Consider the following 16,109-nt stretch of genomic DNA (forward strand, 5'->3'; position numbering starts at 1 on the left):
GGCCCTCTGGTAAGCTTATTTTGTTCATGAATAGACTAGTTCTGTGTGTGGGTCAGTGAATGTCAGTTATAAATAGAGTGAATAGTGCAGGCCTCAAAACAGAAACTTAAGGTCCGAGTTATCAGATACATTCTTCTTGTATGGGAATGCTTCAGCAATACCTTGTGTTTAAAGAGCTTAGTACAGCTCTTAGAATTAAAAGTCATGGATCAGCCATGAAAACTCATTTTAAATGAGCATCCCTCCTACTCTGAGCAAATTTTCTTGTGAAAACTAATGTGCATCTTTGATTCCTTTGCCATCCTTTATTCCAGTAGACTTACACAGAGATGTCATGTTGGCATTAAATGGAAAAAGCAGCATTCGCCTTTAGCATTTTGTAATTGCAGCAGGCGATGCAATATAATGCAGTACTGAAGTTTGATTGAAATGAAGTATATTAATTGCCTTCCTTAGATGATACCATTTCTATTCCGCATTTGAAAAATCAAATTAGCAGGGTACAGCAATTTCAGAAATAATTAAATCTTCTTATGGTAATTGAAAAGCTGCATAAAATAATGCTCTTGAGTTAAACTTATTGACATATCACATAATATCACACCATAATAAGTGAAGATGTTGTTGTTGTTTGTCTTTCGGCTTTTTCCCGGTTAGGGGTCACCACAGCGGAACTCCTGTCTAATGATTGGCAGTAGATTTTTATGAAACGCTGAGGTGCCAGCTCAACACCCAACATTCAATGAAGACACGCCTATTTACGCACGCATGTCTTTTGAACGCTACCCAACCACGGGGAGGACATACAGACTCCACACAGAAGGCACTCCCAAGCCACGCCGAGAATCAACAGGAGAACCTCTTGCTGTGAGGTAACAATGCTACCACCGTACCACCACGGCATCCACCACAATAAGTGAAGATACTCTTCAAAAACAATTTGCATTCATTGGCTTCCTGCTTACCAAATAAAAATAAAACTGAAATAACAAACTATTCGAATGGGTATCACATGCAAATCCTAATTATATGTGTGCGACTTGGTTTTAAGAATGACAAGTCACCTATGAAACAGCAGAAGCAATACCCTAACTGAAAACTGTACAGAATTCTCCAGACACTTCCAGTAAAAATGTACACCCTGACTCGTCTGCCATTTCAAATCACATCTTCAGAAATATTATGAAATAGAGGCAGAATAAATCACAGTTTTATTCAAAAATGGATATGCATCAAATTGCTACCATGGAAAAGGAAAACCAAATCTCTGTGGTGACATTAAGCTTAAAATTTTGCAAATCTCATTGACTGACAATCGCTTTTTGGTAAAAAGCATTTAACATACAGCTACCACATATAAACAATATTATTGCTGAGGAAAATTTAAATTTTTAACCATTCCATATCAGTTCAAATGTTTGCACTCAAAAGAAAATATAAAATTGTACTGTCCTGAAATGCGTACATATGTGCAGACTCTCTAAAAAATACACACACAGATATAGCTATTAATATATATTAGTATAAAGATATCGCTATAGATATATTGATACTGTTGTGTATACAGAAAAACAAGATTATTCACAATTCTGTATTTATTAGTTACTGTGTTGTACTGTCTACAGGACAAAAGCACAAAATATACTGATAAAAAACAATAAAACAGAGCGGGCCACAAACTGCAGAACTGGTTGGTACAGACTGTTGTATGTTGGTGCTCTGAAGAAGTTGGAAACAGTTCTGATGAAAGTTCTAAACTTTTATTAAAGTGGAGTTCTGCAGTTCATGGTCCGGTCTATTTTATTACTTTTTATCTGTCTGTAGGACAAGTTTAAAAAAAGACTATCACAGCTTCTAACGTTAGTGCAGGTGAATCCAGAAAATTCAGTATACGTGACCTGAGCGAATCATTTACCTCCCACTGTATCAATTCAGTAATCAGGAGCTTTTGAACTGTAGTAAAAGGAATGTGTTATATCCTGGTCTGATCTGATGAAACAAGCATGATAAAAACTATATTTCAGCCAAGAAACCATTATAGACCTTGTTTCATATAGTAAAACTTACCCCTAATTATATTAACATTTATGTATTCATCTTATAAAGCAAGAAATCATAGCTATACTCTGAGGAGCTGAAACAAGCTGATCCTTTCCAGCTTGTCATCTTCCTGCAAAGCCTGATCTACTCTTGCATCATCACATTTCATGACATCAGCATAAAACCATTAGGTGGGACATAATCATTTTTTTTTTTTTTTTTTTTTTACCACTGATGATCAGTCTGACATAAAATCTCTTAGTGTAACTAACTGACTTTATTCATATTCAGAGCAGAATAAGCATGATTTCGTCTGAATGGTGAACTAAATGCTAAGTAAAAATGTAAATCAGATACCGTTCAAGTTGCTCACTAGTACTGACTGAATACTGAAATAATGCTATTGCGGTCAGGCAGAGTCCAGCAGTACAAGGGAATGGATAAGTCCAGATTGGTCTCCCTGAAGGACATTTACAGCATAATTTTTTTTACATTAAAAGCTGTGACAATTAGAGGATGTATATGATGGACAGCTCTAGCCATCACAGGTAGGTTGGCTTTGCCATATTCTTGTCAGAGCATCTTTACTGCTTATGATGAAAACAAAAAGCAGAACTGATGTCACAGTCCTATTGCATACAGAATATAGTCAAATATGTATGTGTGTGGGTTTGTATATATATATATATATATATATATATATATATATATATATATATATATATATATATATATATATATATATACACACATACACACACACAGATATATTTAGATACATATATGTGTGTGTGTGTATATATATATATATATATATATATATATATATATATATATATATATATATATATATATATACACACATACATATGGGTCTACTTTGACCCATCGAAATTACAGTTAATCGAAACTCACTTACCCATTCCCAGTTCTTTGAAACGTCACTCCTCTGAAAGCACAGGCTGCCGAAAGCCTTTCCCTGTGAAAGGAACCACTTGGCCAACATGAGAAAACAACCCACATGGACCAAAACTAAACCCACCAAAGTGGGCAGGGGGCTTCGCCCACCACACCCCCCATACTTAAATATTCCAACTCCAAGATCACACTTCATTGCAGAAAGGGCAAACTTCACCATGGTGGCCAAAGGGTTCCTTTCACAGGGAAAGGATTTCGGCAGTCCGTGCTTTTGGAGAAGTGCCGTTTCAAAGAACTGGGAATGGGTAAATGAGTTTCAATTAACTGTAATTTTGATACATACACACACACACACACACACACACACACACACACACACACACACACACACACACATATATTTATATGCACACACACATGCACATATATACATAATTCAGGGAGTTAAATGCCCAGGAAGACAACCGCCCACCCAAAAAACAGAATATAGTTTTATATGATTGTGTGTGTGTGTGTGTGTGTGTGTGTGTGTATTTGCATGTGCGTGTGTTCATTTATCTACATCACCTTCCAACATCCTAGACAAGCATAAGACTATTTTCGGCTAATCTCTGTTAACCTGCTGCAAGCTAGAGATAATTCAAAATGAGAGTTGAAATGAGAACTTAAGTTACCCTGACATAAAAGATGCAGATTCATTTTGAGCAAAGATAAATGATAACAAAACAAACAAACAAACAAAAAAAGCCCTCAATATTATGAAGGAGGCTGTATTGCCCCAACTGCTGGCACATATTTGGACAAAGAAGAGAGCTTTTCAAGGCAGACCTTCCCAAAACTGAGGGAGCTGCCTGTCTGAGCCAGGGGAAACTTGCAACAGAGCACCTCCAGAGTGTGAAAGGAAGCCACATGCATATCATTTCAGTGCGGATTCACATAAGTCTTTGCTCGTATATACAGAAAAAAATAAGCCATTGCTTTTGTAGTTACAAACTGAAAAAGATACAAGGTAAGCAGCATAACCCAGAGGTTATATGTTATTGCCTTACTAACTGTTCCTGTAAAAGAGCTAAAGTATCTTAAAAAAATCATGGATCAGGCCTGAGTCAACCATAAAAGCACAGACACCAAACCAGACCATCAAAGATGCATCAATTTGAAGAATAACTGAAAAAGCCTGCCAAATAAAAATACTCAGGTCTTCAGAGACCCTCAAGACCACTTCTTTAATTAGACCCTAGGATGTTTAGCATAACAAAAAAAATGAAATAACAGTCAGAAATTCCAGTCATACCCATAAACATGAATGGCAAAGTGTTTTTGAAGTTGACACTGCTGTATTTGCTTCCTATACTTTTATAAGCTCTTTTTATACGAAATTCTAGCCAACATGCTACCCTTGATCCTATTCCGTGTTTGTTTCACATGAAAACGCTCCTCTATGATAAGTTTTCTTTTGTGAGAATTTTAGCTAAGTATGTTAATCAGGCTTTGAATAAAGGATCAAATAAATTCGAGCTAGGCCCAGACGGACTTCACCATAAATTGGATCTTCAGTCTCTCATTCTCCTTACAGACGAACTTCACCATAAATTGGATCTTCAGTCTCTCATTCTCCTTACAGAATTTCCCAAACTGAATTACAATATCTGTCATTAGTCCATCTCCCAAGAGAAGAAATCCCTGTCTATGAAACAAACAAATGCTAGGCGTGTCTAGTATTCTCTTTGCCCAGGTACTAGAATCGTTTGCATCCTCTCCGGAATGACTGCAACTGAATACAAATGGCTGACTCGGCTTCAAAAGAATAAATATTAAGAGAAATAATAATGCTGCTACAAAACTCCTGATTTTTACAGATATAAACTACTCGATCATAGACTGTCAGAAGGTTTTGAATATTTCTATAACCTACACAATGAAAACACAGCCTCTTTTAGTATGCATTAATCTGGCAATAGTGGTTCTGTAATTACTTGCCATAACAAATACAGAACCATATTTAATAGTCACCCCTGAGTAAAGATGAGGTCTGCCCTTCATCCTGTCCTCTTTTCTATGGACAGTAACTGGACTACCTTTGAGCTCTCTAGCTCAGAAACTATCCTTTACATGACTGGCATTGTCCTATGTACCAGCCTAGACTGCTAAATCTTGGTCTGTATGTTAGGGCAAAAGGATACGGCTGTCAGGAAAAAATACTCTCTTCTAAGAAATTAACACTAAATATCAATAAAATCTAGTCTAGCAAATGATCTATTATTCCGAAGTGTTACACTGCTTCCCTGCCTACATAGCAAACAAGCAAAACAAGGTAGTTGACTTAAGTAAGACAAAATCAACAAATATGATGCCTTGTCCATGCTCTCTTAATCATAAGGGAGTTCCATATATTACAGTATTATTAATTTTAAAGTGGTCTTACATTTCTGTCCTGCACTTTTTATAACATTCTGCAAGATAATGGAGCTCAGCATAGACTATTTCAGTTCAATGGCTGAACACTGTAGTCAAGGCATTTGCCCACTGTCTGAAGGGGTTATTTGGAAAAAATGTTGTCTGCTCCGTGAGGTCAGTGGTGTGGCCTTTATTCTGTACTTATGGTGTCACTTATTTATCTGCGTTCTGCTCCTGCTTCTGTTCTTTGCTCCATCCTACCTACTTATTATTGAAGACCATATGACTAAATGACATGACTGACAGAACATACAGTATATCAGGCATTGACCAGCAAATAACACATACACAGATACAGAACACATCCCCTGTAATGAAAATTTGAATATGTATTACTATGATTTCTTTCCTCTATGACTTGCTCATCCCTAACAGAGTAAAGAAATCAAACGGCCTACACATAATTTTGTGCAGCTGCTCGAAGCAGTTGGTTTACCAGCAACAGAACATTTTCTATAATTGTTACTTTCTTCTGGTGTTGTTGTCATTATAATTAGCAGTAGCAGTGTTACTACCCTCGCCATTTCTGTTGTTATTGCCATTCTTAACAGTAGCACAGATGAGAATAACGTGGTGTATTTGCATATTGTGCTTTGCTTATGTTGCCATTTTTTTTTTATTTGCTGTGATGAGCTTTGTCTACTAGGCTATGTCAGAAAAAGGGCTGCAAGAACTACTGTGGTCAGATTGTTAATAGATATAAGTACATAAATTCAAATGTCAATATGCCATTCTATTCACTCAGTGCACTTCGCATGGAATATGTGATTATTTTCCATTTTGAAAATGTTGTGAAGTCGGTTGCGATTTTGTAAGACGAGGGAGTCATGACCCCATTTTTGCCGAAAGTCTTTCAAAAATTTATTTATTTTTTACCATTTTATTAAGTATGTAAACATAACTTATTTGTGCAAATATTCAGACAATAACTGAGGCACTGTTGAAAGACAAGCAGCAACTTAAAAATAGATTGAGGCCATCTTTTATCATAGCCGATTTTTCAGCCCCTCCAAAAGCTCAAGGTAATGTGAGAGAGAGAGACACACACACATGCACATGCACCCACACATTCAAAGAAATGAGTTACATGCACACATACATACATACCAGCTCTCACCATAACAGGGGCAACTACAGGACTGAGTCAACTAAGATCAGTGCTTTGGTCAGAAGAAGTCAGGTTCAGGTATTGAAAATACTTCTATTTCTCTCCAATTGTACATCTGATTTGTTCAATATTTGAATAGATTTGCAAGGGAAAGCAAAGAAGCAGAAAAGTCAGTGATAAAATTGTAGCCTGTGCCTTTCAGCAGAGGTAAGTGCATTATAAGTCAATACCACATAAATCAGTATAGTATAAACACATAAAACTGAGATAATGCTACCAGAAAGCAGCTAAAGAAACAAACAAACCATTTTGTTTACTTGTCTTATGTGCCTCATACATCTACTGCAGTGTCATCAGAATGACTGGATCCACTTTCTGGTTGGTATAATATTCAGCTGTGAAATAAATGTCTTTGTGAAAACTGCCATATTATCTTGTAAGCCAGTCATAAAATAGAGATTTTGTTTCATTCAGTACAGATCCACACTAAAAGCAAAAATATATTCTCTTCATATACTAATGTAATGCTTCTATTATTTTGAAAATGAAATTTAAGCAACAACTTAAACATTGAGCATCAGAAAAGACTGGTAAAACCAACATATTTATATGAAAAATATACATGAAAATCCATATGCTTAGATCAGCAATGGGAAATGCCGTCAGTTAGCTTCCATCTAAGTCTGCTTTTATGCTTCTGAATACAAAAGCAACATGGAAAAGAGCTAATACATCTGTGACAGATTATCATTTTACTTGAAAGAGAGATAATGCTCCACTCCTCAGGACCCTTTTCATGAACCTTTGCCTCGAATTAGAAACGTACATGACAATTCTCTAATTATTTACATTTAAATTATATTTAAAATGTTGAACTTGTGCTACCTGTGAAATACCCTTCCTGACAAAAATGAATGATGAACTAACTGTAAAGTTTCTTATTACTGAAAACTGTAAAAAAAAGTGTTCATCAAGACACAACATGTATCAGAAAGACTTCATTTCCGTATACTTCTCCCACTTAAAAATAACATCAGCTAGCAGAAACTGGATATGACAAGACAGAAAAGATAGAGCTGCTCTGACACTAAACAGATTGTTACCCGGTAGCAAAAAAAAATCTCTTTTGGATTAAATATCCTCCCATCCCTCACTAGAAGCAACTTGTTTAAAAGATGAAGACAAAACACATTTAAAACAGCACTTCAAGGATATTATTTGCCATCTGCAAAGTGCACTTCTCAACTGACTTCAAGCGTTAACATTTTAAATATCAATCAAATGTATATTCGAGGTAAAAACTTGCAAGTCAGATGCCACAGAAAGGAAAGCAATCTCTAACATATGGTGTAAAAATGTTAATATATCAAAACATTGCAAAAAGTATACTTTTGTTCCCACTTTTATGGTCCTGACACATGGAGCTACAGCAATAAATATTTTTTTTGGTTTGTTCAAATCTTAAGGGTCCTCAAACAACCAGATCTTATCTTTGAGCATTGTTTCTTGTTAACACATCTTACTAAAGGTTTACTAACTCACATCAAGTCATCAGGGTACCTAACATGCTAAGTAAGGTCTAGTCACTAAGAGAAGTTAAATCTCCTAGTGGAAGGACAGCAAAATGAGAATGAATAATAACTCCCATTTGTATTGTTGGTGAGTTTCAGTTAACTGCCTGGGGGCCAGTGAGGCATGTGGGTGGGGCTGCTTGTTCCCAGTGTTAAGGATCAGCAAAGGTAGGGAATCCCCTACCACAGAAGGGTCATCTTCCTGAAACAAGGAGCTATTTAGAAACAAGGAGCTATTTAGAAACAAAGAGGTACATATGGTATGGCAGGTCTGGGAACATGGAATAGAGCAAATTCACAGTATTCTTGGCATGTGGCCTCAGTGGCCTGTATCATAATGAATAAGACACTGGCCTCCCACGTCAAGGCCTCTCAGTCTAAGTTCTATTTTAGGAGCTGTAATTTTATCTCCTAATTATTAAGCAAGATTAAGGGTAGGAGCTCTTACCAAATTGTTTTCTGTAGCTAAGGTTTTATTTGCAGAGTCTCCATTTGCCTGCTGTGTGACTCGGAGCAAGTCAGTTAGCCAAACAGTCCTTCCGTGTAACTGAGAAAGTTAGCCAGATTCTTCATTCATCTCCTGGCCCACATGTTTAATAACCACTGACGAATCTATGCAAGCCTGCTTTACATGCAATGAGAATCATAATAGGTATCATAGACTAAGGAAGAAAAATTGGGATGTAAAGCAATCTAGGGCCATCTTCAATATAATAACCACAACTTCTTCTTCAGCTCTCAGGAAAGAGACAGTGGCTTGATGCCAAGTGGGATATTGGACACAAAAAGTAAGAAAAAAAGAAAAGAAGCTCTGTAGCTTTCTTAAGTATTTCCATTTGCTCACATTTTAGGCCAAAGTTTAAATGTTGACATCTTAGTGACAACATTTCTCTGCTCTGGCCATTTATATAAACTCAGACCAGACCTGATGTACCATCGTATATTAAAACCCATGAGTGCTGCTTATCAGAAGCAACATTCTAGAAAACATTTATATTATGCAACACTGCAGGAATGGTCACTAACATTCATTAAACTGATATGGCAACAATTAAGCTGTAGCAAAGTCTCAATAACCAGTCAGTTTTTAGACTGAAGCAGTGTGATGCATGAAAACTAAACATTTAACAAACCGTTATGTAGAAAAAGTTGTTCTATAAAGAACTTAATCAGAAGAAAGGACTTAAAAATTTTGTTTTGAAGACTTACCTGTGTCTTCATCGATACTAAATCTTCCAAGACCACTGCCATCTCTAACCGAATACTGAATATCCCCATCTCTTCCCTCGTCATCATCCTTAGCTGTGACCTGTAAGACACTTGTCCCTATCCTCATGTTTTCCTTAACATATCCAGTCAAAGCAAAGATGGAGAAGTAAGGTGCATAAAGATTTTCATTAACATCCACTACTTCAATCTCCACGAAGGACACAGAGGACAGTGAAACAGGGCGGCCTTTGTCTTTAGCACGCACAGTCAGGTTGTAGAATTGTTGACTCTCATAATCAAGATCTTTGTTCAGTCGAATAGCACCACTTGCTTTGTCAATTTCAAACTTTCCGTTGTAATCATTTGCCAGAGAATATCGCACCTGTCCTCCCATTCCAAGATCAGGATCATGGGTTTCAAGCCAAGCAATTACACTGCCAACTGGTAGATCTTCAAGTACCTTGACATTATAACTAGAGGGAATAAAAGCTGGTGGGCAGTCATTGACATCATCCAGGAAAATCTTTAGATCGACCACTGCAAACTGCTGCTGACTACTTTGTGCTCGGTCTCTTGCCTCTATCTTTAAAGTATAATTTGCTACAGCTTCTCTGTCAATCTGACTTGCCACATATACTACTCCAGTGGAGCTATCAATTGCAAACTGATTAGTATCTGTTAAAATAGAGTAAAATATTTCACCATTTGATCCAATATCTGCATCTCTGGCTTCCACCTGAACAATATCTGCCCCAGTACCTGTGCTTTCCAGTATAGTCACTGAATAACTGTCTTTTAAAAACACAGGTTTGTTGTCATTGACATCCTCAATATAGATGGTCAACAATTTCCAGGAACTTTTTTGAGGGTTGCCTAAATCGAAAATTGTAATGTTAAGGACATATCTGTCAGTCTTTTCACGATCTAGCGGCATCAGAATACTTATTAATCCAGTTTCCATGTCAATCTTAAAACAGCTGTCTGTATTTCCATCAGAAATTGTATAGAGAACTTTACCATTAAATCCTGAGTCAGAATCAAAAGCCTTGACCTTAAAAATACTACTGCCCACAGAAAGGTCTTCTCTGACAAACAGGTCAGAAGGAAGAGATTTGTCAAACTGCGGAATTTGTCTATTCAGAGAGTAAACATCAAGAAATCCGTTATCTATGTCCATTGTTGTCTTTGCTTTTGCTTTCTTTAGAAGTTTTTCAGCTAGCTTTTGTGCGACTCTGGTCTCTCTGCAACTGAAACTTTTTGAGGACACTTTTCCATGCACAACTGAAATATTAACAAACATTGGGTCAGCAAAATTTTCTCCATCTGTAGCTGTTATCTTGAGATCAAAGGCACTGTTCTTTGGATTTACATTTATCAATGAGAGCTTCAGCTGTAGTACACCTGTGTCTGGATTTAGGTCAAAGAACCCAAGCTCATTTCCTGAGATGATTTTGTATTTCACAAGCTCAAGTTCATCTACATCAACAGCAGAAACTGCTGCAATCTGCACACCGACAGGAAAGTCATGTGAAATCACTCCCTGACATGCTACCTTTTCAAACCAAGGTTTGTTGTCATTTACATTCTCTAAATGGATGGTGACATTGACCTCACTTTCGCGACGATAAGGGGAACCCCAGTCTGATGCTCTTACAACAAATCTGTAACTTTCTGGAGAAGATTCAAAATCCAGCTCTTCATTTGTGCTTATTAATCCAGTAAACTGGTTTATAGTAAATGGCAGTGGGTTTAAACTAGCAATGCTGTAGGTTACATATCCATTTTCTCCTCTGTCTTGATCTGTCGCTAAAACTGTTAAAATGCTGCTACCTACTGGAATGCTTTCATTAACAGATACCTCATATGTGAGTTGCCTGAATTCTGGGGTGTGGTCATTGGCATCGATCACTTTAACCAAGACCTGTGTCTTTAGGTCACTCCCTTTGTGTGTTACATCTAACTGAAGGTATTCTTTTTCAAGGATATTTAGAGGTCGTGCAGTAATGATCAAGCCTGTCTTGGGATTTATTTTAAAGTATTCAGAATCTGTACCTGGAATTATTTTATATTCTGCAGTCTGAGATTGTGGATTGAGCCTTACTACAGTAACAACCATGCCAGGAGGTGAAAATTCAGTGATGTCTGCTTCATAAATAGCCTTTTCAAATTTTAACTGACTTGTACCTTTATCTGGATTTGTAATGTGCACTAACTTAACTGCAGAGAATTTCTGCGGAGAACCTCTGTCTTTAGCTTGAAGGGTAAGATTGTAACCGTATGGAACATTATCCCACTCCACTGGTTTTCCTGCCCTGATCCTGTACTCATTGGTCCCCAAACCTCCTTTAAGCAAAACAAACTGCTCTAATGGATCACCTGCCACAATTGAAACAGATTCAATTTCTCCATTGATTCCATCATCCGTGTCATCGACCGTCAGAATTGCATACACTGGATCCTTTTCAAATGGTGAAGGAGTATGGCTCACTATGTTTAAGACGGGGGCATGTTCATTCATGCGTTCAACGTGAACGAAAAGCTTTGCTGTGCTGCTTACACCATTGTTTCCATAAAGTTTCATTCCACGGTCTACTGCCAGAATCTCCAAGTCAAACTTACTTCTTTCATCATAGTTTAATTTACCACTTAATGATACAACTCCACTAGTGGGATGAACTGCAAAGAGTTCCACTTTGTGTTTGAAATAATAATAAAACTCTCCATTGGATCCTATATCTGCATCTGTAGCTGTAACTTGAGCAATACTAGTTCTTAATGGTGTATTTTCTGCAACAGTTACAGAATAAGTTGTTGGCGAGAATAATGGCCTTAAATCATTCATATCCAAAACCTGTATAATCACTTTAGTCCAGGCTTCTAGGTCTTCTCCTTTAACCGATGCTTTCACAGTTAGTGAATACATGTCTTGGATTTCCCTATTTAATATAGCCGAATTCCCACCCTTAGTCCTTATTCTTAGGAAACAGAAGTCCCCAATAATGGTTTCCTCTGCTTTAAAAAAGCCTTCTTCATCTCCTGAGACAATTCTGTATTTAATATCCCATGACAGGTCTGTCAGTGCAATTCCCATTTTAACTTTACTGTTGGCATATGTCCTGGCGGCTGAGTTCTCGTACACCGTAGCATTGTACACAGGATGGGTAAACTGAAAGAATGGGAGTAGGAGTGACTCTTGATGACTTTGGCAATAGCGGGCAAATATCAGAAAGAGGGCAAGGCTGGGTATAAAGTTGTGTAAGCCTGCCCAGTGGCCCATAGTTAGATGCATTCCTTCATTCTTCCATCCTGAAAAAAAAAAGAAATGAAACAGTGTAAAAAAAAGGAACAGATTGCAACATGCCAGTTACAAATTTCATACTTTCTGAAAGCATACTCAGCAAATGATCTCAGAGCTATCATAGCAGTTTCTTGTTCTGTCAACTAAACTTAATAAAAATAGTCATTGCTATGTTACCAGCAATGGATTAAGAATTTATTCTTGGAGCTTGAAATCTTCAAGTACAGTCACAGAAGCAACACACTGGTAGAAGGTTAAAGAAAAACATATAACAATAGTAGGCCAGTAGCTTCCTTTCTTTAAACTGCTACACTGTCTAGTTCTTCCTGATTTTATCTTCCAGCAAAGCTGGATTAACCGACAGAACACTATATGACAATAAGAAACATCCTGGTTAAAATATTGTCACATTTTGTTGTGCAGGTAGATCATTCTGAACCTATTAATCATTTATCAAAGGAAAGCAGGGTTGTAATTTACAGCTTGTTTCTTGGATAAACTGGGTGGTTCAATCCTGCAGTCCAAAACTATTCAGTCACATCCTAATTTAGTATTTATAATACGCTGAGAAATATGACTTTGGACAGCATGGAAGGTCTTTGTTCTGTGCTAGAAGGTTTTCTGTCAATAGGATGCTGAAGTCAATAAACATGTCACAGACAACGAAAATGTGTAAAAAAATAAAATTCTGGCACTGATAAGATCTTTCTAGCTCAAAGGACTACAGATGCAATTACAATTGCTTGAAAGACAACAGATCATTTTGAAGTATCAAATGAAAAGCTGCGAGAGGTAGATCAGAGTGCTGAACTGAACAAAAGTAAAAAAAAAATTGTGATAACTTGTTAACCTGTAATTTAAAAAGGAAGTATTAGCTGGGTTATATAGGAGGCAATAGTGAATGGAAAAAGAAGGGCCAAGGAAGACAGAAATTAAGAAAATATCACGAAAGACAGAAAGAGAGACATGATGGATGGTGAGAACTCTACAGGGTTTAAAATAATCAATGTTGAGAATGGGATATTTCACCAAGAATTAAGATGGAAGAAAAAAAGTTGTAGAAGAAGCAGAAAAGGGAAATGGGATGAGAAGTATTTCAAACAATATATAAAGTATTTTGATGAATGTAACAGTGGAGGAATGAGATTAGAAGTCAGGCATACAGTTAAAAAATACTACTGGCCAGTGCAATTCTGAGCTATAAACCTGTGTGCATATTAGTGGCCAGTCCAGCTATGAGATTAAGTTTACAAAAAATGGTTTGAATAACATTTGGACTGCATATTCTGTAAAGAAGCTCTTTTAGTTTGTGATTGGACTTCATAGTTAAACCACTTACATAGTAAATTAAGAAGCAAGTGTGAGTATATCTTAAAACCGAGCTTGTAAATAAAAAAGAGTCTAAATACTAATTTTTACCCCTGTATTGAAGATTCAGGAAGAGGGGAACATGGAGAAAAAAACTGAGAATCAGAAATCAAACTGCTTGATGCCAAGCCAACCTGGCATATCTAGGTCAAGAAAAGTGAATATTGGGATCAGTGCTGTCTATGGCAGTGTTATCAAGTGTACAGGGGATACCCCCTTGAGTGCAAACAATGATTAGCAAGCATGTTCACTATGTGGACAGTCATTGTATGTTAATATTAACTAACAGTATTAACAATAAGTGCCAGTTACATGATATACAACATTATAAATTAATAAAGAATCCATGTGATGGAAAAAAGTGGAACAAATTATTACAGGTTATTGGATGAAGGGTACTAATGGAATGTGGAGCTACTGGATAAATAAATAAAAAAAAGAAGTTGTGGGGCAGATAAAGCACTGCAAAATACATATAACAATTGAGAATAAATGGAAAATAAAACCCAAATAATCTAGGTGACAAAGGTGCTGATACAGCAGAGGAAAATATGGAGGTTGGTGGGAGTGAGAAACAGGAAGGACAATGCAAACGCATAAACCAGAGAAGACGATAAAGAGAAACAGCTGCATAAGTTTAGCAGCAATCAGAAGTCACCATAATGTACAGGAGGAGCAGGGAATAATATCAACAATTCTAAAAACAAACATGAAATTCTACAACAATAGAAAAATAGTTGACTTAAAACTGGGACTTTCCATGAATACACTCATCGACTGATAAATGTACAGAATCAGGTATACGCAGGGACTGTTGAGCAGAATATGGGGATCTGAGAGACAGCAGTAGTATGTAAATGCATTTTTTTTTTTTAAGGATCATAGGATCATAGGCAATTACTAAGCTATCAACCCGGAGGTCATTTTAAGCCTAGTCATTTCATCCGAATGTAATACCATAGAAATGGCAGTTAGTACCCAAGATTGCATTTAGTGATGACTGCCCATGTCCAGGAGGGTTGTGGGCTCTATCCCTGGTAAGAATTTATGGTGCCTCATCCACTCGTCCAGGTTCCTGTTGAAGACGTGTCATAGAGGTGCTCTGTTTCACATGAATTGCTAGCCTGTTCCAAAGACACAGTAGTCACTGGGAGATAAACCTGTCCCTCCAGCATGTCCTATTTAAGTCGCAGGCTATATTTAGGTTACTGGAATGGGTAGCCCTTGTCCTGTTTGATTTACAGACATGTAGCAAGTTTATTAGGTTTGGGTCTTGAACTGTTCTGTAGGCCATGCATAAGTCTCCCCTACGAAGTTTACATGATACAGAATATAGTGACAGGGACTTTACTCAGTCTGTGTAAGTCACATGCTGGAATCCCTTTATCTTCTTTTTTAGAAACCTCTGAGGTCTCTTTAATTGCTGCAGGTGTTTAGTATTGTACATGCCAAATGGGGCATTATACTCAATTATGGGCTGGATAAGTGCCAAATATAGGGGATTATAACTTCTTTTGCTCTCAGGGCACTGCCTTTACTAAACAAGTGTGCCATGTAAAAAGCTTTCCTGACTACAGTAGACATGTAGCGGTTGAAGTTAAGGTCACAGTCAACTACTAGAGGTCCTAGACAATCTTACTGATCTTATATCTGTAACCACATCTACCACTGTTATATGTTCTGTATACAATAAGATCTCCTAATTCACTGTATATCCTTGTATTCTGCTACCTCCTTCTGTATTTGTCTTTCACAGTAATTAATATTGCAAGCTTCATTACACTGTGACTATGGCTCAAACACAACAAATTTATGTCCATAGTCATAGTATTATAGAAATATTAGTGCAATAGCATTATTTTTTTCTGGCATTTTGTTAATATGTTTAGTATTAGTAGACTGTAACTGTATAACTGGAGCTTTTCTCCCCAGGTCTCCACTGAAAATGGGCTTCTGGCCCAGTCAGACATAACCCAGTAAAGAAATGTAATAAATAAGTAAACAAACAAACTTGTGATCCCAAGTCCCTTACAAATTCATGGGTACTAATGGTATTGTTGTTGATTTGATAGTGTGAGGGGGACATTGTTTGTGCCAAAGGGAATAATGATGCATTTCTTTGTATTCAGTTTGAGACCAA

General features: G+C 37.0%; 1 protein-coding gene across 3 annotated transcripts in view; it reads right to left on the reverse strand.

Moving 5' to 3' along the window:
* The window catches only part of FAT3 (FAT atypical cadherin 3), a 2,670,157-nt gene that overhangs the window by 2,392,597 nt on the left and 261,451 nt on the right, over positions 1–16,109 (reverse strand). For all 3 annotated transcript variants that reach the window (XM_044072199.1, XM_044072198.1, XM_044072200.1), the window contains exon 2: positions 9,304–12,609. In XM_044072199.1, the coding sequence (XP_043928134.1) occupies positions 9,304–12,592 (3,289 nt within the window). In that variant the 5' untranslated portion in view covers positions 12,593–12,609. The remainder of the gene's footprint in view (positions 1–9,303; positions 12,610–16,109) is intronic.

Source organism: Protopterus annectens, chromosome 5.part0 (assembly GCF_019279795.1).
Source record: "Protopterus annectens isolate FY-2018-M chromosome 5.part0, PAN1.0, whole genome shotgun sequence".
NCBI classification, from domain to species: Eukaryota; Metazoa; Chordata; order Ceratodontiformes; family Protopteridae; genus Protopterus; species Protopterus annectens.